The 27,862-nt window shown below is 40.3% G+C and overlaps 1 protein-coding gene across 8 annotated transcripts in view; it reads right to left on the minus strand.

Moving 5' to 3' along the window:
- ZNF704 (zinc finger protein 704) overlaps positions 1-27,862 on the minus strand; it is a 161,079-nt gene that overhangs the window by 122,461 nt on the left and 10,756 nt on the right. For 7 of the 8 annotated variants that reach the window (XR_008427476.2, XR_008427475.2, XR_008427473.2 and 4 more), the window contains exon 2: positions 3,587-3,828. Coding sequence is in view for 3 of the 8 variants with exons in the window: in XM_053929534.2 (XP_053785509.1) it covers positions 3,587-3,828 (242 nt within the window). In the remaining 5 variants the exon portion in view is untranslated. The remainder of the gene's footprint in view (positions 1-3,586; positions 3,829-27,862) is intronic. The other variant, XM_053929536.2, reaches the window with a different exon arrangement.

A 27,862-nucleotide genomic window follows, 5' to 3' on the forward strand; every position in this document is an offset into this window, starting at 1 on the left:
AAGACCTAGTTTGCAGAAAAGAATGTAAATATCTCACCAATAAACTTTTATATTGATAATAGAAAATAAAGATATTTAGATATAGAAGGTTATTTTCCTGTTTTTAATGTAGCTATTAGAAATTTTTAAATGACACATGTAGCTCAGATTAAATTTCCACTGGACAGTGCTACTCAGAAGTTATTCTTTTAAAATAAGTAAATGATCAACCTCTTTTAATTATTTATTTGCCTTTAATTATTTATATGCCTCTCTGTAATAAAAGCAGAATAAAGGATCCGTATTGGCAGAGGGAGGTGGGTAGTGGGAGGCAATGGAATGTAATTATTTCTATATCTGATTGTTTAAACTTTGAACAGGCACAGTGAGGAAAAAATTGTTGAATCAAATGTAAACATAAACCATTTCTGAGAGGTGATCTATGACATGGGCGCTACCAAAGCTGAGTGATGGCCCTCTGAAGCATTCTGGAACATTCCAATGTAAGCGACCTGTGCCACAAAGCCACGGTCTACCTAGCACAACATGGGACAGGTTCGCCTGAAGTTTCAGTGGTTAAATTTTCTCTAGTTTGCTGCCAGAAAGGATTACATGAAGGAACTATTATTAACTATCCAAGGGGTCTTTGAAAGTCATGCCTGTAAACGTGGGAAAAACACTTTCAGTATTTTACTTTGTAACTACCCAACTGCTCCAGGGAGCATAGCCCTCGAAAATAGCAAAGTGACATAAATTATTGGTTATTTAAAAAATTCATATTAACAACCCAAGTTTTAAATTCACGATGGAATTCTAAAGAGGTGACAAATTCTAAATTGACACTATTGTGTGCTTATAATAAAAGGATATAAAACACAATTGTTGGAAGTTGAGTCTTCAATGTCATGAAATCAACACAAATAAGTGTGTAAAGTTTTCTTTAAAACACTGATATACACATACACACTTCCTGAGTCAAACTTACATCATAAAACAGGAGCTTTCCTAAGTTATAATGAAGAAAAGACGTCATCAATCCAGGTTATCAGTGTTGTACAGGAAAGAGAACTGGTGATCGAGAAAGATTCTCTGTCTTACATTACTAACTCCCTTCAGGCTTTCATAGAATATTAGGAAAGTCAACTGCAGTATATGTGCATTTAAATTACAGAAATTCAACCACAGGCACCTGGCAGCAAGAGAGAGCTATTTTTTAAAACAATAAAACAGAAATCACACCATTCCACTCAATGAAATTTTGCCCCAGAGTAAGAAGGGAGAGAAGACCTGTCCTTTTAAAATTGGTTTCAGATCCCAAGTGTTTCATGGTGGGTCTCACAGGTGGTTAAAGGCATTGTAAAGAATAATTTTGTCTGTACCTAATCTTTGCTTATTTGTTGACTTTAGAATGTAAATCCCCAGCAAGAGGGCTTGATTGTGTCTGATGGCACAATGCATTTCATTAAATCATAATGTCAATTATAATCATTCCCAGCACTTTCTTATCTCCGTCTGTCTGTCCATGATTACACTTGTGCTTTAGAAAGATTGTTTGACTGCTGTGTAACAAACAGACAGACTGAGCAAGAAAGCAGGAACAACAGTTACTTGTTGACCTGAATTACTAAAATGATGGAAAAGGATAAAAGTGGATAAAGGTTTCCTAAAAAAGATGTCTGCATAGCTGCTTCATAGAGAGTGCTTCAGTTCTTAACAGGAGTCCACAAATTATGTAGTATTAGTATTTCACCAAAATGAGTGGGCATATTCATATTCTCCACCCAATGTATATATTTTATTGAATAAGAGAAGCTTAAAGTGACCTTTACACTTTCTCTCTTCTTCAGCAGTTTCATGTTGGTTACAGAGTTTGTGACCCGCACAGTTTTAGTGCATTTAAACATTAAGCATTTGCTCCAGAAACTGCTGGGCTCTAGAGATTCAGAAATAGTGATACCCATCTTTCCTTATCTCTCACTTAATTCCAAATGTGATATAAGAGACTTCTATAAATGGTGTATAGTACATAAGACACAAGGAGAAAATGTAGATAACACCATTGGAAATGGTAGCCAAATTAAGCTCACAATTTTCCATTGTATGTATAGGATATTGTTTGAAGTTCAGGTCATTTCCTAATTTTGAACTCAAAAGTAACAAGTTTATGAAATTCTTTCAAACTGTACAATTCTCAGAATCATCCTATAAGAAGAAAATGATTTCACTTTATCCAGCATGTGATAAATATGACATCACTATATTTTAAAACTCTATAAAATAAACAGTATTGTATGGTTCTTTTTCTTTCTTTTTTCCCCAATAGCAAACTAACAATCTGGCATGTTCTAATAAACTGCTGTTAAGTCTAGGGATATTTTGGTCCAAATTTTCTTTATTCCCATTACTACTGGTTTGCTAATAGATTTCTTTAGCTTTAGGGTTTTAATTAGAAGACAGTTACTACTTTGCATGATCAAATTGTAATTGCTGTTTGGGTGCAATCTAACCAATTTAAGTATCAGTGTGTGGGTACATCCAAAACACAGAGACAAACAATGCCTGGCAAAAGAGAATAACAAATGCATGCTCTAATGACCCACGTTATCTAATAAGGTTTGTCTAGCTTTTGAGAGTTTCCCCTTTTTATTTTGTAGAGGCTGGAGAGCAAATGATATTAGAAATATCAGTGCATTTTAAGGGTACATCATGGTATGTAAATGATAACAAATGAATGTTCTTCAATAAACACTAATGATGGTCAGAAGTCTACCCCTGTCTTAGGCCTCCTGTTCGTTAAATGTGTGCTCCCAGGAGACCCCTTCACATTTCTGAGTCTGTTTTACTCACTTGTAAAAGGAGAATTATGAAACCCCACTATGAGAGACCTGTCAATTTTTTGGATGTCCCCCAAATCGAGGTGAGATAAGTGATAAGAAAATAAGCAAAAGGTCTCATGTGTACATTCTGTTACTGTTCATTGTCATTCTGCCATAATATTGTCCTCTGGTTCAACAGTACCAGATATGCTTTAAGTAAAATTATAATGTGACAAAAGCCTTTTGATATTTCAGATAAACTCTCTTGGCCCAGTTTCAAGGTAGATTTGTCTTCAAAGGATTACCATGATATAAACAAGGAATCACCAAACTTTTTCTGTAATGAGTCACATATAAATATTTTAGGCTTTGCAGGCCACCTATGATCTATGTTACATAGTCTCCATTTTTTTTTAACCCTTTAAAATATAAAACCACTCTTATCTCTAAGGCCACACAAAAAGAGGCTGGGGCTGAACATGGTCTTCAGCCCTGGCTCCCAAGCCCCTGACCAAAGACTGAGTGTCTTAGCCGTTACGTGCCTAGGCTCAGTCCTACATTCCATATGTCCTCAATTTTTTTACACTTTTTTTGCTCTTTATTATTCATTTGCCAAAATCTAATAAAATTTTCTTTTTAGAGCCATAGGAGTTCCAACTACTGCAGCCTCAGAGTCAGTTCTCAAAAGCTGTTTCATCCAAGCAAACTTCTTGGCACAAAGCCCTTCCTAAGTCACTGTGCTTTGCACCAACCTCCTGGGCAGACACAGAAAAGGTTTCATGGCCTCTTACCTTGCTGGAGGAACATCAATGTTGGAAGAAACAACTTTTCGCTTTTGCTCAAGGAGACAGATGGAGCGGGTGTTTTCTTTGTCATGGTCAAGGGCTCGGTGCGTGGTTTTGGTGTCTGCTGTTTTCACGTCTTCCTCCAAGGCCAAGGGGAACAAGGGCTGGTGAGACATTTTTTTACTTGAGTCTCGTTTTAGGTCCTCCGGTTGAAACGTGAAGGACATGTCCCGCTTAATGCTCCCTACCTGTGAAATGAACACAGAAATTCTCACTGGCACTCATGTCAGCTCTATATGACAGTGTGCAGGTGGCTGCGAGGGGAGACCGCAGTCACAACTCTCCCTGTTCATCTTGAAGATTGTATAGTTTAAATGGGAAAGATGTAACAGAAATAAAATACCTGAACCACAACATAATACACAATTAGTGCATGTTTTGTCATATGCAAACAAGAAGCATCAAAACATGAGAGAAGCCTTTCAGGCACACAAAAACTTCAAAGGCTTGAAAGCATGAGACTTCCAAAGAAAAATCTAAAAATTTAAAACATCATTGTTTTCTACAACTGAGAAAATTCAAGTCAATAAATTATTTTTTCTTTCGAATTTTATTATTGTTCAAGTACAGTTCTCTGCCTTTTCTCCCCACCCCAGCCTAATCCGCATCCCTTCCCGCCTCCCTCTCATTTCCACCCACCCCCCGCCATTATTGTCCATGTGTCCTCTTTAATTGTTCCTACAAACCCTTCACCCTTTTCCCCTGAAATTCCCTCCCCTCTCCCCTCTGGTCACTGTCAGCCTTTTCTCAATTTCAGTGTCTTTGGTTATATTTTGCTTGTTTGTTTGTTTTGTTGATTAGGTTCCTGTTAAAGGTGAGATCATATGATATTTGTCTTTCAACACCTGGCTTACTTTGCTTAGCATAATGCTGTCCAGTTCCATCCATGCTGTTCCCAAGGGTAGGAGCTCCTTCTTTCTTTCTGCTGCATAGAATTCCATTGTGTAAATGTACTACATAGTTTTTTGATCCATTCATTTACTGATGGGCACCTAGGTTGCTTCCAGCACTTGACTATTGTGAATTGTGCTACTATGAACATTGGAGTGCATAGGTTCTTTTGGATTGGTGTTTCAGGGTTCTTAGGATATAATCCTAGCAGTGGAATTGCCGGGTCAAAAGGCAGATCCATTTTTAGTTTTCTGAGGAAATTCCATACTGTTTTCCACAGTGGCTGCACAGTCTGCATTCCCACCAACAGTGCACTAGGGTTCCCTATTCTCCACATCCTCTCTAACACTTGTTGTTTGTTGCTTTGGTTATGATGGCCATTCTGACTGGTATGAGGTGGTATCTCATTGTGGTTTTAATTTGCATCTCTCTGATAACTAGAGATACTAAGCATCTTTTCATATGTCTCTGGACCCTCTGTATGTCCTCCTTGGAGAAGTGTCTGTTCACGTTCTCTGCCCATTTTTTAATTGGGTTGCTTATCTTCTTAGAATGGAGTCGTGTGAGTTCTTTATATATTTTGGAGATTAAACTCTTGTCTGAGGTATCATTGGCAAATATGTTTTCCCATATGGTTGGTTCAAGTCAATAAATTCTTAAATACTTCATGCTGACTGTGTTTCAAAGAAGACAGCTATAAATAAAAAACCAAGCCTTATCTTTGACTGTGAATACTGATCTTAACCATACTCTTTCATTCATGAAGAATTGGTTTTTATCCTTTACCTGTGACAGGTAATATCTTAATGAAATCCCCCATTAGTATGATGATAAAAAAGATATTAACTTTTCTTAACTGTTGACTAACTGCAATGATGCTTAAGGTTTAAAACAAATATGTGAGTAAAATGGAATCTCAGGGAATTGAATCTAGTTATTTCAGAATCTGGGAAGACTGAGAAAAAAGACTGATGTTGAAGAAAGATTTTTGTAAGGGGATGGGTATTGTAAATGAGATTTGGAGTGAATTTGATCAAGTCTTAAGTGCACAAAGAAGAGCCAAACTATCTAGTAACCTGGATCCTCACTCATCAGTGGTTTCAAAATATGCCTACAAGGCATGTCACAGGTCCCCAGAGCAGTCCATCACCTTGTGGACTTGGTTTCTGGAGTCAATAAATCTTTGCCACCCATTCAAATAAAACACATGCTTATTTGTTTCTTTTTAATTTTAGGAGGAGAAAAAGTACAAAGAATGTGATCAAATAGATTTAGAATTTTAAAAGCTAAAGCCATGAACATAAGGAATTTTTTCAGAATAAAATGAGAATATGATGTGTGTTCAAAGATAGCAGAGAGTAGCAAAGTACAGTATTAGTGGCTATAAATTCTCAGACTAAAGGAAAACTCTGAGGTATGTGTGGGTGGGAGTCACAAGACCTGCTAACAAATGAGAACTGCCAGAGCCCAGGGATGACTTGTGCCTTGGAAACCACTGGTCTCTTTGGTATGAGCAAGCTCCCTGTCTTGTTGGCCTGCACTTTTCAGGGAGGATAGACCTTGCATGTGCTCGGGGCAGACAGACTCAGCTCCACAGGAGAATGGTCAGCCACTTTGTGTCTAAATGTAACTCATTCAAAATTTACCACATTTCTTAGAATGCCTTAATGAGTCCAAGAAAAATGAGAGCTGTTTTAATGACATCCACACATAATAGGAATAAGAAAATATTTCAAACTTCCAAAAATGAAATGAATGTTCAATAACAATGTAGTTTGGAAAATTGACAAATGTAATTTGCAAATATTTTAAATATTCATCTCCAATCACTTTCTAGGCAACTTTTTCTGCTTGGAGCGGGGTATGAGAGTGGGTGTTTCTTCACTTACACAGCAGCTCGTTCCCCATCTATGTTTACAGCAAGGTACGCAGACCACCAGGCACAAAAGAGGAAAACAAAGGCCTGGTCCTGATAATTATAAATAGTTTCTTCCAAAGGGTCAGGTATTACATTAATTAATTAATTAATTAATTAATGTAATTAATTAATGTAATTAAATAATGTAATTAAATAATTAATTACATTATTTAAGGAATCATTAGTATTAATTTGTAGCAATAATTGACATCCATACCTCCCTTGGGGTCAACTACACTGGTTAAATGAATTGTCTAAAGAGAGGTGGGGTTGAGGGAGAACACTACAGGAACCTCAGCTTTTAGCCTTAGAAATGTAGGAAAAAACCAAAGCATCTGAAGTAAATACAAAGTAGAATAAATTTCCTATAAAGATGATGCTATAATTGTATGTCGTGCTCTTAGCCAAGACTTCATAATAAAATGAATTACAGTAATATTCAACAATGTAAGCTATTAATCTTCTATAATACATTCTAAACAAAAAATTCATCTCTTTGTAGTAATTAGGGAATTTTAGCAATGTATTGGGTTTCAAAGACTTTTTAGCCCAGATTCCTTGTTTAAAAGTGGAATTAAAGTGAGTTAGAAATGACCCAGAGGACAAAAAAATGTAGAATGAAGAAGAGATTTTACTTTAAGGCTCCTCAGTTTGTAAGGTGTGGTGACATGTGTGGACGGTCATTATATCACCATTAAAGTTGACAAAGATATTAATGCTGTCTTTAGTGTTCTTTTATTCATGTCAGATATCATATTTAAAAGTTTCTTTAAGAGGAGAGTTCACGGGAGAGGAGAGAGTGGAGAGGACACGGAGTCTGACCTTGAGAGGCTGGTCTCAGAAATGCTCGAGAAACTGAGAGGTGGGGGCAGGGGGTGGCTGGAGAGGACAATCAAGGAAGCACCTTACAGGTTCTCCATCAATGAGACAGAGAGTCACCACATGACCCAGCAGTTCCATTCCTGGTATATGCCCAAGAGAGCTGAAAACATGTGCCCACGTGAAAACTTGTGCAGGACTGTTCATAGCAGCATTATTCATAACAGCCAAAAGTGGACACCACTCAAATGTGTATCAACTGAAAAATGGACAAACTCTGCTGCCTCTGTACAATGGAATATTGTTCAGGATGAAATACTGACCCGTGCTACAACATGGATGCACCTTGAAAACATTATGCTAAGTGAAAGCAGACAGGCATTAAAGATCCCGTATTGCATTATTTAATTTATACAAAATGGTCAAAATAGGCCAATCCATAGAAATAGAGAGTAAATTTGTATTTACCTAGGCCTTAGTATTTACAGGAAATGTGACTGTCTCCTAATGAGTAAGGTGTTTTTTGGGGGGATGATGTAAGGCTTCTGAAATGGATTGTGGTGATGTTGCACAGTTTGGTGAAAATACTAAAAAACACTGAATTTCACACCTTAAAGTATGACTTGTAATTTATGCCAATTATGTCTCAATAAAGCTGTTACAATAAAAAGAAAAGATGCAGGGAACAGAGCATGTTTGAATGCTGAGGCAGATAAGAAAACAATGCATGGGTCGGGTTTGAACTTCTATTCAGTTAGCAGAAGAAAGCAGCTCGAGGAAAATAAGATGCCACTTATGTGAGATTTCCAGAAAAGGCAAATTTATAAAAACAGAAAGCAGATCAGAGATTGCCTGGTGCCGGGTTGGGAGCCGTGACTGCAACAGACCACAGTGGCATTTGCACAGTGCTGTAAACTTATTACAAGCCATTGGACTCTATTCCTACAATGGGATGGATGTTACGGTATAAAAGTTATACCTCAATAGTAACATTAAAAAAAAAAAACAACAAAGCAGGAATAACGTGGCATTCCCAAGACCAGAAATTGGGAGGCTGTACTGTAAACAGCAGACACAAAATCTATGGTTTTGTCTTGTTTTTAAATACAGGTGGTATGTGTTTCGCACCAGGCTGCTATGTGGTTGTATCCTGCTCACTAGTAAGATGGAGCTAACGTCCAGGCCCCACTCAAGCCAGGTCCATAGCGTCATCACCCAGGGGATGGGAACATTCCTAATTCCTCCTCCTGGAGAGAAATTTTGTACTTCATCTGCTCAAAGTAGGTATTCTTATTTATTTCCCCCCCAACTTGCACAAGGCCCTGGTAACAAAGGGAAACTTTTTTGGTGACAGTCAGGGCCCGAGCTAACTTAAAACTGGTATCAGTGAATGACGTGACTCCTTAAGAATGAGCTGATGATTTTATTCACAGAACAGTTGAGGCAACCTGAGAAAGCTGCAGCTCAAATGGTGGCAGAGGGTTCAGCAAGGGAAGACAGCCAGAGAGAACAAAAACTCTGATAAGAATTCAACAGTGACGTCAAAGGAGGTAAATGCAAAAGGAAGAAGAAAAGGGCATTCCCCAAGCTAAGTAACTAGTAAGGATGCTCAGCTCCAGTGGAAATGCAGCTATGTCAAAGAAGCTTCGCTAAGGCTTCGCTTAGCTGTGGGCTTCTGCAGTACCAGGAAGAGAGCAGGACACAGGTAAGAAAAAGACACCTTCCCAGGAGGCAGGCAGGGCTGGTGTGGCTCTTCAAAAGTGTGCTCGTCTTCCTGGACCAGAGGTGATTTCCAAACCTCCTGATACACTACTACCATTGGCGGTGAATACATAAATAGTCCAGACAAAAAACTCCAAAACATCTAGAAGTTATCCCCAGTCACTATAAAGATTCACCCAAGGGAAGTGAAAGACACAGTCATGTCTAGCAGGGTTCTTGTTTTTGTTTTAGCACTCAAGCCTTCAGAAGGCAAAGGAAGATCCTGGAGGCTAATAACTGCTGCACAACAAGTCAAAGAGAAAGATCTCACTCTCTATACCAGAAGGATGGACTATTGGCCAGACAATATGGATCATGTGAGATCAAGAAGAATTTCCTTGTCAGGAGATTCACTGACCTGAAAATATGGCTTTAACCTAACATTTCAGGAGGCAGAAGGAAACTGTCCAGACAAAAGTCCCAAGCTAGAAGCCATGCATGACAAATAACAAAGAAATAAAGCAAGACAGTGACTAGTGATTTTCAGGTGAAAAGACAAGGGAAAGGTTTAGGAATAATCTTAGTCTTTTTTTTTTTTTTTTAAAGCTATGTTGGGCACAAGGAAGGAATAATCTGGCCGATGAAACTAGAAGTTAGTAGGCAGCGGTATTTGTTCTGGTCATCAAAATTCAGTAAGGACACTGACAAATGGGAAAAATGAATTTGTCAGGATGGCAAAGGACCTTATTGGGAGGAACTGGGAATACTTTGTCTAGAAAACAGAAGGTTTATGGCCCACATAGCTGGTCTTAACATGTGCAGTATCCTCCTGAAGAAGAGGAATTTAAGTTCTTCTGGGATCAGGATCAGCACTTCTGCTTCTGGCTACTCCCTTCTGACCTCAGGGTTTCCTCTCTCTTCCTCTTTTTATCTACTCACTCTTCCTCCACATTGTGATTTGTACCTATAAGAAATACTATTTTCTACTATTAAGGGGTGCAGTCTCAGAGACTTCCCAAGTGTCGCTTAAATGTTTTATTTTTAACTATTTTTGGTAGCATTTAAATGTACTTTCCAATTTTTAAAAATGGTTACTTATTACAAAACACACATTTGTTTTTTTTTATTTTTTATAATATATTTATTGATTATGCTATTACAGTTGTCCCATTGCCCCCCCACTCCACTCCATCCTGCCCACCCCCTCCCTCCCACACTCCCCCCCTATAGTTCATGTCCATGGGTCATACTTATAAGTTCTTTGGCTTCTACATTTCCTACACTATTCTTACCCTCCCCCTGTCTATTTTCTACCTACCATTTATGCTACTTATTGTCTGTACCTTTCCCCCCTCTCTCCCTACCACTCCCCTGTTGATAACCCTCCATGTGAGCTCCATTTCTGTGGTTCTGTTCCTGTTCTAGTTGTTTGCTTAGTTTGCTTTTGTTTTTGTTTTAGGTGTGGTCGTTAATAACTGTGAGTTTGCTGTCATTCTTACTGTTCATATTTTTTATCTTCTTTTTCTTAGATAAGTCCCTTTAACATTTCATATAATAAGGGCTTGGTGATGATGAACTCCTTTAACTTGATCTTATCTGAGAAGCACTTTATCTTCCCTTCCATTCTAAATGATAGCTTTCCTGGATAGAGCAATCTTGGATGTAGGTCCTTGGCTTTCATGACTTTGAATATTTCTTGCCAGCCCCTTCCTGCCTGTAAGGTCTCTTTGGAGAAATCAGCTGACAGTCTTATGGGAAGACCTTTGTAGGTAACTGTCTCCTTTTCTCTTGCTGCTTCTAAGATTCTCTCCTTGTGTGTAATCTTGGGTAATGTAATGATGATGTGCCTTGGTGTGTTTCTCCTTGGGTCCAGCTTCTTTGGGACTCTCTGAGCTTCCTGGACTTCCTGGAAGTCTATTTCCTTTGCCAGATTAGGGAAGTTCTCCTTCATTATTTGTTCAAATAAGTTTTCAATGTTTTGTTCTTCCTCTTCTCCTTCTGGCACCCCTATAATTCGGATGTTGGAACGTTTCAAGATGTCCTGGAGGTTCCTAAGCCTCTGCTCATTTTTCCGAATTCTTGTTTCTTCATTCTTTTCTGGTTGGATGTTTCTTTCTTGCTTCTGGTCCACACTGTTGATTTGAGTCCCAGTTTCCTTTGCCTCACTATTGGTTCCCTGTACATTTTACTTTGTCTCTCTTAGCCTAGCCTTCATTTTTTCATCTAGTTTTCAACCAAATTCAACCGATTCTGTGAGCTTTTTGATTACCAGTGTTTTGAACTCTGCATCTGATAGGTTGGCTATCTGTTCGCTGCTTAGTTGAATTATTTCTGGAGCTTTGAAGTGTTCTATCATTTGGGCCATTTTTTTTTGTCTTGGTGCTTCTGTTACTTAAAGGGGTGGAGCTTTAGGTGTTCACCGGGGAGGGGTAATGCTGGTCGCTGAGCTGTGACGCTGAGCTGTGGTGCTATACGCAGGGGAGGGACCGAGAGGGAGTAATGGCACCCGCTCCACTCTCTGCCGGATTTCAGTCACTCCCTCTGCTCCCTACAACCAAATTGGGCCCCTCTGGTGCTGGTTCCCGAGTGGGTGGGCTTGTGCACACTCTAGGCCCCTGCGGGTCTCTCCAACGACCTCTCCTGTGAGGCTGGGAGTTTCTCCTGCTGCCGCCCCAACCCCCACGGGTGTTTTCACTCAGAGGTTTGAGGCTTTATTTTATCGCGCTGGAGCCCTGGGTTACATGGTCTGCTTCGCTCCCCGCCATTCGTCCTGGTTTATCTATGGTTTATCTAATGTGGGGCCGCAGGGTCTACCAGTGGTCAGACTGCTTGCCCTGTTTGTCCCACATTCCGCCAGTCTCGGTCCCGCCACTGCAACGAGAGTCCTCTCCGCCCTGGTGCCTGTCTCCGCCCCTCCTACTGGTCTGGATGAATGTTTATTTTTTATTTCCTTGGTGTCGGACTTCCTTGCTGTTTGACTTTCCATCAGTTCTGGTTGTGCAAGGAGGCGCAGTGTGTCTACCTATGCCACCATCTTGGTTCTCCTGTAATTTTCTTTCTTTGTGTGTCTTTATCTGGTTTTGGAATTAGGATGATGCTGGCTTCATAAAAAGAGTTTGGGAGTCTTCCCTCTTCTTGGATTTTTTGTAATAGTATGAGCAGCATATGAGTTAGCTAATCCCTAAATGTTTTGTAAAATTCTCCTGTGAAGCCATCTGGTCCAGGCCTTTTGTGTCCTGGCAGTTTTTAGATTAGTGCTTGAATTTCACTAGCTGTTATTGGTCTGTGCAGGCTTTCTGCTTCTTCCTGAATCAGTTTTGGAAGATTATATGTTTGTAGAAATTTGTTCATTTCACCCAGGTTTTCAAATTTCTTGGCACAGAGTTGTTCATAGTAATTTCTTATAATTTTTTATATTTCTGTGGTATCAGTTGTAATTTCTCCTCTTTTTTTCTGATTTTATTTATTTGGGTCCTCTCTCCTTTTTTCTTGATGAGTCGGATTAAAGGCTTGTCAATTTTGTTTATCTTTTCAAAGAACCAGCTCCTGGATTCATTGATCCTTTGAATTGTTATTTTAGTCTTTATGTCATTTAATTTTGCTCTGATCTTGATTATTTCCTTCCTTCTATGTGCTCTGGGATTTCTTTTTGTTGTTCCTCCAACTCTTGTAGTTATAGGGTAGGTGGTTTCTTTGAAATTTTCCCATCATTTTTTTTTAGGTAGGCCTGTACTGCTATGAACTTCCCTCTCAGGACTGCCTTTGCTGTGTCCCATAGGTTTTGGACTGTTGTGTGTTCATTTTCATTTGTTTCCAGAAACTTTCTGATTTTTTTTTATCTTATTGTTAACCCATTCATTGTTTAGTAACATGCCATTCAGTTTCCATAAATTTGAGTGTTTCTGAGTTTTTTCCTTGAGGTTGGTTTCTAGTTTCAGGCCCTTGTGGTCAGAGAAAATGCTTGATATGATTTCAATTTTTTTGAATTTCTTGAGGCTTGTTTTGTGTCCTATCATGTGGTCTATCTTTGAGAATTCCATGTGCATTTGAAAAGAATGTGTATTTTGCTTCTTTGGGGTGAAAGGTTCTATGTATATCCACTAAGCCCATTTGATCTAGGGTGTCGTTCAGTGCCATGATATCCTTGGACAAGGCCATTCTAATATATCCAAATAAAAGGTTCCAATCAGTTCTCATAGAGAACATTGCACAAATTCTCCTGGTACAAACAGTGAGAGGGAAGCCTTTCCTACAAGAATCTGGTTTGAGAGACCCAGAAACTGATGTCAATTCATGGTGAAGGTTGGCAGTGACTGCACAGGTGATCAGGCCAGGTACATGAAAGAAACGGGAGGAAACCAGGGATGAGTGAGAAAGAGGCTGGAACAGACTCTGGAGAGAATCCTGAGCAGGGACAGGTGGATCATCAGACAGACCTGAGGTCTGAGATGGGCTTGCCCCCACATACTTCCTAGCCCATCTACACTGACAGCCAGACTGCGGGGTACTTCTGTCCTACATGCCCTGATCCCCCTCCCCATAATCACAATCTCCATCCCACCCACTTCCCCCACCTTTCCAACATGTAATTCCTGAGCTGGCTTCAATTTCTTGCAACAAAAAAAGTTGGGTTAATTAACCCTATACCTTGAATTCCTTTGACAATAAGAACCATAAATACAGCTTTTTAAATTCATCAGTGGTTGCCATAGTCTAACACAGTCTTTCATGTGCAGAGCAGATTAAGAAGCAGATTTTAAGTAGAAAAGAATATTGGTTGCTAAGGGTTCCTCCTTAAATATACATTTCATTTAAAATACAATTTATAACTGCTCTGAGCAAAAAACAGCAGGTGAAATTAAAAACTAAAGCTGAAAATGAATCCGCATGTTAGCTTGGGTTGTGCTCCTCATTTGCAGGGAGCCAATCACTTTCACTAGCAGCACAGATGACTAAATAAAATCTGTTAATAAATGCAGCTAGAGAAATTAAGCAGTACATACTAGAATAAATTTATATACCTGCTTATCATAAATTTAATTCCTTAAACTAAAGGTCCAATTGGTGTATAAGAGAGTAGATGGGAATATGAGGGAGAAAAACCTGCCACTTCAACACACTCTTCTGTAAGAAGGTAGATGGCTCATTGGAAGAATGGGTTGGACCCACGATAGATGAGTGCACACTTTCGGGTAAAAAGGTGCCCACGGTGTTTCGGCCCATTCAGGATCCTTTCATCCTGCTTTGCTCCCTATGGATATCAGGTCTGCTTAGCCAGCATAATAAATATACAAATGTGTGTGTGTATAAATGAGTAAATAAATATAATACATATCTCCTAGCGGTCCTGCTCCTGCTAGAACCCTGATTCAATCAATATAAAACTTGCTATAAAGTATTCATGCTTTACCCATATCTCTCCTCTGTGGCCCAGAAGCTACTTGGAGACAGAGAATAATTTTTCTCAGCTTTGTATCCCAGGCAACTGATACATGCATAGTTGGTGCATACTGGTTGCTTGATAAATGGTTAACCTACATAATTAAGTGATGATAATGTGGCAAGGGGGCCAACCTATAAGAGCTGAAGGAAGATGTGTAGACTCCAGAGATGGAAGTGATGACTCTTCCATAATCACACTACTCTAAAGTATACAAAGGCAATTAGAGTAATAGTAGTAGTAACAATAGTAATGGCTACATTTATTGAGCCCTCACAAAGTATAAAACTCTGATTAAAATCTCTTCATACACATTATTTCACTCCAGGCCCCCAAATCCTGAGAGGACAATGTTATTACCCAAAGTTGTAGGTAAGTAAACGAAGGCAGAGAGAAGTTAAATAACTGACAAGATCTTACAGACTTTTATCCTCACTCACTATCCCTGTGTCTCCTTCTCTGCTGTACCCTTCCCATCAGCAGTCAAGCATGTGCCAATATCTCTTATCTTCAAAAAGACCTTTCTTTTGACTTCTGATCCTGCTCACGTACAGCTGCTGTAAGAGTCAAGTTATCAGTAGAGATGTCTTCATGAGCTATGTCTTCTTCCCACCTATCCTCACTTCTATTTCATAATTCTTACTTCCCCCAACACACACACACACACACACACACACACAAGTCATGCCTTTGCTACAGTCCCAATGAACAATATATCAGTAAATTTAATAAATATACACTTTTCAGTTTCCCTTCTCAACACTACTAAACAGAGTTAGCCTCCTTGAAGCATCATCTTTTCCTGGATTTATGATAGCAGGGCCAATCCCAACTCCTCTATGCAGAATAAAACAGAATTCTCTAAGAAAGATGGTATTGGCTGTTCCTAAATCTCCAAGGAGCCTGGAGAGCTAGGCTGGGATGGACAACAGGACACCTGCACAGAGCCAGGACAAGAGTCCAACCACATCACAAGTATGCACCTCCCACTGCTCCCACCACTCAAATCCCAACAATAGGTCCTGAAAGACAACTCCCACCACCAATGCCCTGGCTGCGCCAGAAGCCTTGGATACCATGTTTACCAGAACATCTCTTGTGCACATGGCTTCCCCTTGCTGTTTTACTTGTGCCTCCTGTCACATGCATTGTAGGTGCGATGCCTTGGCAGAACCTCAGTCACATACTTATAGCTGCAAGCTATTCTGGAACATTCTGGCCCCAGCAGCACAGGAAAACAAAGTGGAAGGGATGGTGGAGGTGTCAAATGAGGAAATCTACAATACCTGCTGTGTGACCACCATGCATGCCTGCATATCTATTTTTTTTCTTTGCAGTCTCCTCTTTGCTACCCACCACACGTTTTTAATCTATGAACTTCTATTTTTATTGCTACCATCGTTTTTCACTTAGAATAACAAAATAACTTCTCATCTAGTCTATCTACTCACTTCCACCTTTGACTCTCAAGAATGCACATGTTATTGAGAAAATCAAGTAAGAAAGAAGAGGATTTTGTAACTTCAATGTCATGTAAAAAAGTTATTGGCGATAAACTATTGTCCTTATTTCTAACTATTAAACCGTTAAAAGCATCATTTAAGTTGGAGGCTACCTGTGTGACATGACTTGAAGGTGCCAGGAAGATGCCTGGTGGAGGTATGAACCCCCCTGACTAGGAGTGATGACAGAAATTCCATCAATAGGGCTAAATCGTACTTACATTACTAAGTCAAGATTCCTGGTAAAACAATAAACATCCCAAGAAAAGGAGTTAACTAAAACGGGAATAAATCCTAGCTTTGCCACTTGCCAGGGAGTGGATGTCAAATCTGGTGCTCATCTATCAAGTAGGGATGATAGGTTGGTAGAAGGAGCAGATGGAAATGCCCAGTGCAGTGACTGGGGCAACATACTTGGGCAGTGAGTTGTGGTCCCTTTTCTCGGGCAAGACTTCTCTGAGAATTAGTGTGTGAAAGTGATTAACATTCTGTGTAATGGTTAACAAAAGACAAATGCCATAGCAGCGATCTGACACAGGCTTATGTATATAGGGGACCTTCATAGAAAGGGAGGCTCTAGTGGGGATCAAGGGGAAGCCAGAGACAGGTAAGGAGGAGCCTGGAGTGGGACAGGCTCATAAGAGAAATAGAAACAGCAATAAAACCAGGAGGAGATTGTGAAACCAGTTTACTCTCTTAAAGCTTTTGCACCATCAATGTCTCTGCCACTCTCCACATTGTCCCACTTCCTGGGCTCCAAACGCACTACATGTAGGAGCCACAGCAGGGGCCGTGGTGGTAACAGGAGGAGGAAGTGTCTGCAATGGCACCCGCATTGCTGGTTCCCACGTCCCAGAGCTTGTACAGCAGCAGTCTTCCTTAAATCGACAGGGTGTCGCATGCATCTCCTTCACAAGGGCAGAGGTCAAGCCTTCCAGCCAGAGAACACACCAAACTGAGCTTACCCTCTCACCTCCTCACACCTGCTCCACCTTCAACTCAGCACACATCAAGGCAGCCCACCTTGGCTGTATGTGCCTATGTCTGTTGACCACTGCAAACCATTATTTTCCACCAATATTCTACCAATGGACTCATTCAATTTATAGTTTTTTTTTTAAAACAGGAACTTTGTATTCGTGCAGTAAACTTTACTGATTTAGTGAAGGAGAAACTCTGCATTAGTTTGTATGTCCCAGAATGGCTCCATTTAATTTCGTACTTAAAGACAGTACTTGGAGGAGGTGAAATTTTGTAAGGAGTTGTACAGGCTTTGTATACAACCTTCTCCTTATGAGCACAACCATCTGGCATAACTAATGAAACTTGGCTAGTGGCCAAATAGAACTCATTCCAGGACCCTGCCCAGGGCACATGGTTAATATGTGTATATGAATGTCAAAAGTTACACATCTATTTTATAAAGGTTGAAATCTTCTGTTCAAGTGTTGGCTACATTTAGGACATTTTACAAAAAGAAGGTACAATACAAAAAGCCACAATTTGTTCTCTAGTTTCAAGAGTCAAATACGTTGTTTACAGCCAGAAACATGTACATTCTTCCAGGAAAATAGCAGACAAGTGATAGACACTATATAAACACCTTCTGTGTCTCCACAGAACACAGGTTTTTAAGTCTATGGTAATACATTAATTCACAACGAAAACACCTCTTAATTTTTTTATTTAAAGATCATTTTCATAGAACACTTTAGAAAAGAAGTTGTATAAAAGATTTCAAAGAAGATACAAATTCTAAAGCTTGAATATTTATTCCAACCCACACATACACCACTCTCCTTTTTCCTTGGGATAATAAGAAATAAAGATACTTTAGCAGACCTTTGAAAAGAGTGGTTGTTTGAAAAGTAGTCATTCATTCCACAAATATTTTTACTTTGTAGTCACAAAGAGTAATAGTGACACACATATGTCCATACGTGTTGTGTGTGCACGTGCATGCACATACTAAGAGGGTATGAAGGTCCCTGCACGCACAGAGCTTGAGATCAATAGGGAGGAGGGGCATAAATTAATGAATCCCACAAACGTAATCCCACACAACTGCAAGAAATGCTCTGACGGAGGGGTACACAGAGAAGCCAGGAGCACATGAGAGAGGAAAATCAGAGAGGTCTGGGCTGCTATATCAGATACATCACAGGCTAGCCCTGACTGGCATGGCTCAGTTGATTGAGCATCATCCCCAAAAGCAAAAGGTTGCTGGGTCAATTCTTGGTCAGGGCATATGCCTGGGTTGTGGGCCCAGTCCCCTGTTACGGCATATGCAAGAGGCAACCAATCAATGTTTCTTTCACACATCAATGCTTCCCTCCCTCTCTTCCTCCCTCCAAAAATAAAATAAAAGTCAAACCAAGAACATTTGAAAAAACAAGAGATATCACAGAAGGGGTGGCTTAAATAACCAACACTTATTCCACATAGTTCTGGAGGCTGAGAAGTCCAAAGTCAACATTTGGTGTCTGGTGAGGGCTGGCTTCTAGTTCACAGACAGCTGGGCCCACACAGGGCACAGAGCAATCCCTGGACTCTTTGTTCCTGTATAAAGACATCAGCCCATCATGGGGGCTGCACCTCATGCCCCCATCTGAATCTAATCACTGCCCAAAGGCCCCACCTCCAAATCGCATCACACTGAAGATTAAGCTTCCACATATGAGTTTTGGGAGAACACAAACATTCAGTCCACAGCAGGAAATGATGGTTGGATTGCAGTCTGATGACACATGGAGCTACTTGGGTGAAAGGTGGTGGGCAGGAAGTAACAGCAAATTTCAGAACTTGAAAGAAAACCATTGAAGCTGAAGACCACAGTAAGGGATGGTATGGGGCACAAGATGAGGCCAGAGAGATAGAGGGGATCAGTCCACATGGTATGGACTGAGCGGTGTCTTCCTAAAATTCACAGTTTGAAATCCTAACCCCCAGGACATCAGAGTGTGACTAGAGTAGGGCCTTTAAAGAAGTGCAATAATTAAAGTTAAAATGAGGTCATATGGATGGGCCCTAAATTAATAGGACTGGTGTCCTTATAAGAAGAGAAGATTAGCACACAGATAACATCCAGACCAAGGATGACCATGTGAGGACACAGCAAAAAGGTGGACATCTTCAAGCCAAAGAAAGAGACCTCAGAAGAAGCCAAACCTGCTAGCACCTTAATCATGGACTTGGAGCCTGCAGAATGGTAAGAACATAAATTTCTGTTGCTTAAGCAACAGAGCATATGGTATTTGGTTATGGCAGCCCTAGCAAACTTTGGGCCATACAGTATGTGGTCTTGACCCTAAGATCCTGGAATCCGTGGGTGGGGTTTACACTGGAGGGAGGAGGAGTCACACATCATGTATGGCTTTTGCTGTAGCTGCAGTTTCAAGGTGAATTGCAGGGAGGCTGAGTGGATGCAGAGTGTGGAAGACTGAATAACAGCCCCCAAAGACATCCACAGTCTAATCCCTGGGCCCTGAGACTGTTACCTTGGACAGCAATGGTAACTCTGGTGACGTGACGAAGTTAAGTAAGGATCTTGAGAGAAGAAGAATCTCCTAAATTATCCAGATGGGCCCTAAATCGAATCACCAGTGTTCTTTTAAGAGGGAGGCAAGGAGAGATTTCACAGGGAAGGGTATGTAACGATGGAAGCAGAGTGAAGTTATGTGCTTTGTCAGTGGAGGAAGGATCTACAAAACGAGGAGCACAGGTGGCTCCACCAGACACTGGAAGGGCATCCAGCCCTGCCTCCACCTTGGCCTCAGCTTGCTGACAACCATTTGGACCTCTGGCCTCCAAAACAGTGAGAGAATAAATCTGTGTTGCTTTAGGCCACTAAATTTGGGGTAATTTGTGGCAACAGGGACCTAATACACAGGGATCAACTAGGAGGTTGCAAGCAGTAGCCTAGTGGAGAGATGCTTGGATGGGGGTGGCAGAGGGTATGGGAAGGACACTTCCTGGAGACATCCACAGGAATGGTTGCCCAATTTGACTTGAGGGGAGGTGAAGGAGATGGAGCCAGTGTGAAGCATCCATGTGCTCCACTTCCCAAGCACAATCAGACAAGGTAGGACAGTCTCTACCACCCCGCACTGGGAGTCAGGGAGCTGGCTGGGCACTTGAAGGTTTGAAGGCAGGAAACAAAAGCTGTTTTTCTCATTTCACTCCCTCTCGGAGTTTCTACATTTTAAAAATATGCCTCCAAACAAAGTATGCTATTAAAATTTTATGTGGAGACAATCAAAACTCTTAGTTTTAAAAATGTTCCCAAATGTGGAATATTTCTTGACTTTTATTTCTGAAGACTCTGGAGTCCCTGAGGGCTCACCATAAGGATATCTGCATGGAAGTTACCAAGGATCTTTTAATTCTATTCTATTCTATTCTATTCCATCCACTTACTATATGCTTCCCTCCATAAATGTTTAGCTTCTCAAGGCCACCAAAAACATAGAATAACATTATTTAGAACTACATACCCTAAAGAACATAGGCCTCTCCTGTTCTCACTTTTGTGGTGACAGACCCTGAGCTCCACGCAAGCACTGTCATCAGAGGCCTGCTCAATGCCCCACCTAAGGCAGACCACGTCCTGCACCTGCCTTTCCACTTCCTCACTCCGGATGTGAACCCTGCTGATAAGAAGAGTCTTGGCCACATTTAGGAAGTTCAAGCATTTAATTAAAAGTGTTGTTCATGTGACTTGTGCTACCTTCCTTTCTCATACTCATTGCCTGGCTGGCTGAGAACAAAAAAGAGCTGGCCTGCTCCCAGAGTCCACATTCCTCTCGCAGGGACAGAAAGACCCCACCTTTCCAGGTATAAACTTCTACAGACATTGCTGAGAATTTGGAAGGGCCTCCAGCTTTGAGGAAGGAGCTATGTCTTAAAGACGGTGGGCTCTGCTGTGAGTCAAATGCATAGGAACTATCCTCAGAACCAAGGACTTAGACTTGCTTATAAAGTAAGCTTTCAAACAGAAGAGTCATACCTGAACTCTCTGACACAAAGGAAAAGCACAAAAAATCTGCAAAATTATAGCAATCTGGGGCCATCTTACTCAGGTGTTAATGGCCCTGAATGACACAAGTTTCCATGACAAACCCCCAGTACCTGAGGCTCCTCAGTCACCATCTTCATCCTCGGGGGGATGGAAAGCTGTACTTTATTCAAAAAAGATTTCATAAAAATTGCCAAACTACAATATGCAAACCCCTCATCATGCTATACCAGGAACTATGTGGCACTCTTCCTTTCTAATAATGCTAATAAATAAAGACCATCTTTTTGTCTTCTATACTGCCTGGGGCTGTGTTGAATGTTCAGGGTTTAGAAGGTTTGACCATGAGCCTCCCCAGAAGTCTTATCAGGGAAGCTGCCTGTGAACATACGTGATCAAACCAGCCTTTGGTTTTGCAAAGACTGGCATCCCTGCTGAGGTGACCCAGGGCCATGCTGGCAACTCGGAGGGATTGAACTCACTGACTGATGGCTTCACACTCCTCACTGGTGTTGATTAGCAGTTGCTCTAGGTAGTTTCTGGGAGCAATGATTCATTTCTTAAGCAGACAGTTTTAAAATATAGTTCATATTTTATCTTGGAGGATATGAACTAAAGGACTTGACTACTCAGCTTTATAATATAGAGACTTAATACGCACACAGGCACACATCCAAGTCTTAATTCTGCATTGAGAATACTGTTATCAGTACATTGTTAAGTGAATCAAGAGATTAGTGGTTACTGGGGGTTAGGGGCTTGGAGTTGGGGGAGTGGGAAAGAGGTGGCTGTGGCTACAAAAGGGCAACATAAGGAATCCTGCCATGGGACTGCTCTGTGTCTTCACTGTGGAAGCATTGGGGTTGCACCTGAAACAGGTGACATCTGACTAAGGTCAGCAGGTGTGTCTGTCCATTTCCCAGTGTGACCCTGTGCTACAGTTATGCGCAGGTTCCCATTGGAGGAAACTGGCTCAAGGATGTATGGGAGCTCTCTGTGTATTTCTTACCTCTTAAAGTTTTTTTTTCCTTTTTTCTTTTTGCCCTGACTGGTGTGGCTCAGTGAACTGGGCATCAGCCTGCAGACCAAGAGGTCGCCGGTTTGATTCCTGGTCAGCGCACATGCCTGGGTTGCAAGCTGGGGTCCCCATTTGGGGGGGTGTGAGAGGCAACTGATCAATGCACATCGTTGTTTCTCTCCCTCTCTTTCTCCCTCCCTTCCCCTATCTCTAAAAATAAATAAATAAAATCTTTATTTTAAAAAGTTTTTTAAGCTAAGAAAGGGTAAAAAAGAAAAAAATATGTAGTCTAATTACCCTCACTTTACAGGTGAATAAAAGAACAAGGAATAAAGGAATTTACTCAAGATTACATTTCTTAAGACCTGGATCAAAAATAAGATGCAAGCCTCTCTCTGCATTTTCCACCATGCCATGATCCTTAACACAAATAAAAAATAAGCAGTCACTACTGTTCCATCTGTACTGGGGGTTAAAATGATAAAGAGACCTTCAAGCAGCTAAAAACCTAGTTGAATCTATATGGAGTAATATTAAAGGAATAAGTAAGTACTAATGTAAGTATTATATGGTTCTAACTTAAATATAATATGAATTCAGAAAAAAAGCATAGACTTATGTTTGTCACACAATTCTACTGTAAATCTGAACAAATCTGATGCAAATAACCTCATTTATATAAAATAATCCATAGGAAAGAGACTTCCTATCTAGATACCCAGACCCCAGTATGTCACCCCAGTATGTGCTATGCTTAGGGTAACCACTGTGGGCGGAAGGGGACCACTACAGAGATGTATGGCTGACAGTTCCCAGACACTATGACACTTCCCTGTCCCCACCCTCTGAGTGACAAGCACAGCCACACCAAACATCCCAGGAGAGACACAGGTTCTTTCTTCACAGAAATAAGCCACACACAATAAATACACCTGAGGTAGAATTTGTTATTTCCTTCCGTTCAAGTTTGTTACTATCATAATCTGTGGCTCGCAGGTGACAGGGCTCTGCTATAATGCTGAGCTCCAGCTTAATATAAACTTTTCAAAAACACACTGCAAAGGCCTGGAACGCGGTTTTCTGCACGTGGGCCACCTGGATTTGCACAGTGAGCTACGGTGACGAAGAGCATCACGAGATTCTAGCCATGACGGTGGCCTTTTAAGGTCTGACAATGAAGATTAAAACTACCACGATAGTTTTGTACATTTTGGGAGACTGTTGTGTAGCTTAAATGTTCACTGGAATATGTTGCTTTTTGGGATTCAATTTTTCTTGCTCCCAATAAAATATTTTTTTTCTTAACACCATGATTCCATTAAGTTTGTTTTGCTGTGTTTTGTATCAGTTTTTCCTAAAATAATGTATTTTTTGCATTCACATACAATGGTAATTTTTTAGGACATTACTCAAATTTATTGTGATTTTATGCCTTTATTTATATTCACTTTCCAATCATGTATTGGATAGAATGTCATTTCTAATTGTGGCGAACACTGCAGCTTGTTTTGTAGTCACAGCTCCGTTTTCCTTATGTCTCATGCATGGTATGGAAGTGAACTCACCAGCAACTTGTCTTTTCTGTTTGCTCTCAGCATTCCCTAGTATGGACATGTAGCTGTTTGCACATTTTTGCTGTTTCTCTCCAGAATGGGCAGACTGTCATGGTCTCCCGCCCCTTGTTATTTTTGTATTTATAGGAATATCACTTAAAATCATGTATGACACATGCGGAGGAAGAAAATAATCCCTCCCTCAAAAACACCTTCCCTATCCAACTGAAATGCATCTCATGTGATGGCATGGCACCGAGGCCCGCCTCTACACAGCCACCGCCCGGCTCCTTCGCTGGTCCCTGACTTGCAGGTGCTTCTGTGTTGCTCTGCTTTTGCCTAGAGGGCTACTCACCTCACTCTCCACTTCACGTCCCCTTTCAGCCTTCAGACTCAGTGCTAACATCATTTACTCCAAACTTCATGGACTCCCCCAAGTAGTTACCTTTCCCTTTTCGGGGTTCCCAGGACACTTGAGCTCACTACATACAGAACTCAAAGACTGTGCTACAAATACCTGTCAACATATTTGTTCCCGTGTATTTCCCAGGTGGGGACCATGGGAAAATGCCAACATAAAGGAGGTTATGTGTAGAGCAGGCTTGCTTCCTGACCGAACTCAGCCACAAACCTGCTGGATCAGGCTATTGCTTTGTTCTTGGAAAACAGGCAGGGTTACGCCCTTGATGTAGGGAGAATGTATGAGCCAACTGTGTGGGCTGGGACATTTGCTTTTTCCAGCTTACCCTGGCAGGACCTCAGGACTCCCACTGAGAGCGCAGGGACTCACAGCATCCTTGTCCATTAACCATGATAGCAGGCGCATGGGAATGCCACTTCCTTTCCTGGTACATGACTTGAGAATACAATCCTACTTTGAGAGTAATGGCTGAGAAAGGAACCCAGTGTCCTCAGTCAGTAAGGACCCCTTAAAAAATACACAATATGTTAAATGCCCAACGTACTTTAGACACTGAAGTTAGAAGTTAGAATACCATTTCTTGGACTTCTAAGATCTGCATCTTGCAACTAAGGGCAGGAAACAACGTGGGGCTTTGCTGAAAAGAACCCTTAGACAACAGTTGGGAGAAGGAAATTATTTGGAAACATACTTCCACACGGTTGTACATATGGTACACATAGTAATCCCATCGATGGTAGTGTACTTTTGACACAAGAATCAATTTTTTAATATATTGATTTGAGAAAGAGAGAGGTGAGGAGAGAGATAGAGGGGGAGAGGAGAGGGAGACATCAATTTGTTGTTCCACTTATTTATGCATTCATTGGTTGATTCTTGTACGTGCCCTGACCAGGGATTGAACCCGCAACCTTGGCATATCAGGCCGATGTTCTAACCAACCAAGCTACCTGGCCAGGGCCATATAAATCAATTTTTAATAAAAGATATTGCTACCCCTGTGACTGCTAAACCTGAAAATTTTTTGTTTCAAGTTTTCTCTTAAATGTATTAATTACATTCTTGTCTCTCTTTTAAGCAAAACAAACCTTTCTTGATTGTACAAGGTCCTGGGAATGTTATAAAACTCTCCAGATCCACATTACAAGGATCTGGAGGGTTAAAATATGTTATTTCCTATGCTCACTTGCACAGTGCTTTAAACATAGATTGCATCTCCTCCATCAACATCAGTTTCATGCCTGCTGCTCTCAGGACACTGACTGTAAGTAGAGAGATGTACTCTCTTCCTGCTAATTCCCAACTTTTAATTTGTGGTAGACCAAGAAATCACATAACCACATTTGCTGGGACTGAGTGTCATATAAGAGTGAGTAAGGCAATCAATGTGTTTGTGTTTCTTCCTGAACCGAGAACTCCTACAAAGTAAGAAATATTCAGTGATATCTTGGAGCCCCCAAAGCACGTGGTGTTTTGTATACTGTAGCACTTAGTAAATGTTTTCTGATTTGAATTAAGCAAGTATGAATTATCTTTTTATATCTATTCCAGACATTGAAGCATTGTTAACTTACTTCTTTGTTTCAAGGTAGGTCACCAAGAAAAGTTTACCAGATAAGTGATTGCCCTGTGCTACCACTCCTGTGGTCTGGAAGGGCACACACAGCCAGGGACTCAATGATGCTGGTCTGTGAATGATGAGTGGAAGTCTACGTGAGTACTTACTCCTTCTTTTTATTATCAGGACTTAAAAATATTCTGTAAGTATTGTTTCTTGAATATGAAAAAGTTATATAAGACCTAAGATTATTTTAGCAGCTCTGAGAAAAACAGATTTAAATGAGGAGGAACTGGAAGCAAAAGTAAGCAATGAGAATAATGCAGGAATGAAAAACACATGATGGAAAAGATACATCGGACTTGGTAACACATGAGAAACAGAGAAGAAAGGTGAGAGAGGAAAATGGGCAGAGTGTCTGGACAATGATATGCTTGGTTTTTCATTTTCTATTCATTTAAACATTTATTTGGTACTCCCACGAGGGTATTTTTATTAGGTATTAGGTATTTTTATTAATTCCACCAATATTGCAGAAAATGAGAATCAATAAGTGTTCTTTTGGGGGAAAGGAAGACTATGATGATGGTCTTGAACTCACTGGGAAATAAGATAAGTATCACCAGTTGGGCCTGGGTAAACAGAAGAAGACTAAAGCAAGAAGGAGTCATAACGGAAGCCATCAATATGAAAATCTACAAGTACATGGCAGATAAGGGGGTGGAAATGGGGTAGGAGGATCAGAAAGAAAGGATTCAGAGTCATTTATTAAGTCATCTTCAAATGGCTATTTGACCTCTGGCCATGGCTGCCTCATAATTAAATTGAAATAATGACTGGCAAGGAGATGGTAAGAAATACAAGAGGTATGTATGTAAAGTGGCTCTAGGGACAGAAGACACAATCAAAGTTTTGCTATCACAAATCCAAGGGTTAAAAAAAAAAAAAGGACAAAAGCATTCACTTCCTGTTACATATTTACTTTAAAAATTAAAGTCTTCTCTCTCAAGTGATATGCTTCAAGTCCTATATCTTTCTGTATTCCTACTCATCAGTGCCTTCCTCTCTCAACTTTGCCAACTTTTTAAAAAGGACACACCAAAAATATTTAGCAAAGCAAAGACTAGAGGGACCGTCTGAACAGAGCTCTCATTTCCAACTCACTAGGCACTACACTGAAGAAGAATATAATTAGAGAAACTTGCCTAATTTTGATGTTGATATCATAGCCTGAAAAGCTAATTTTAAAACAAGGCTTTTTAAAAAGACAGCAACTTAAAAATGGGGTTTCTTTAAATATCTACAATTCCATTTCTCTTCGTAGTAAACTAAAAGCATGAATATAATTTACTGCTTGATCCTAGCCACTAAGCTTAAGTTTAAAATGCCACTCCCTTTGTTGAGAACACAGAAAGAAAAAAAGATGTTGGGTGAATGTCAGGGGTGCGTGCAGACAGGAGCAAATATGCGCTTAGACTGGCTTGGCAACTTAGCAGATTATTAACCACTGCCAGGTTTCTACATTTCTAAAATGAAAACTATAATATGAATCCTATGGTATCCTTGCATTTGTCATTTCATATCATTTGTTTGACTATTTCTCCCACTAAACTGTACGCCCTATGAGGGCCACGTCTTTCTTGTTCAATAGCATACTCTGTGTCCAGCTAAGTGCAGAGCAAGCACTAAATGAGTTTGGGTACTCCCAGATAAAAGTGGTAGCAGAGGAAATTTATTTAATTCTTAATCTACTTTTTAAATTGTGTCTCTTGATGGTCATACATCTTTAATTTTGATAAAGTATAATTTATCATTTTTTTTCTTTTATAACTGGTGCTGTCTGGTTCTTGTTTAAAATTCTCTGCCTAGCTAAGGTTACAAAGATTTTTCTCCTCTATCCTCCTCAAGAAGCTTTATAAAAGCTTTAGTTTTTACATTTATATCTATGATTCATTTTGAATTAATTTTTGTGTAATGGTTGCAGGATAGGGGCAGAGATTTTTTGTTTTCTTTCCATGTGGATAATGTCTCTCTGACTTAGTTGAACAAACTTTCCCACTGAATTTCTTCTGTGCCTTTCATGAACCATTTATTTTCTTTTTAAAAAGATTTTTATTATTTTTATTTATTTTTATAGAAGGGGGAAGGGAGGGAGAAAGACAGGGAAAGAAACCTTGATCTGACCCGCACCAGAGACCTTTCAGTTTGCGCGATGATGCCCAATTCACTGAGCCACGTCAGTCAGGGCCTTTCTTGAGCCATTTCTGTGCAGATGTATTTGGGAGCTCTCTATTTTGTTGCATGAGTCTATCTGAGCCCTAAAATTAAGTAGAGTGGGTCCTCCAATTTTGTTCTTATTTTTCATGAGTTTTCTATTACAGTTATTT

The sequence above is a fragment of the Desmodus rotundus genome, chromosome 8, assembly GCF_022682495.2.
Source record: "Desmodus rotundus isolate HL8 chromosome 8, HLdesRot8A.1, whole genome shotgun sequence".
NCBI lineage: Eukaryota > Metazoa > Chordata > Mammalia > Chiroptera > Phyllostomidae > Desmodus > Desmodus rotundus.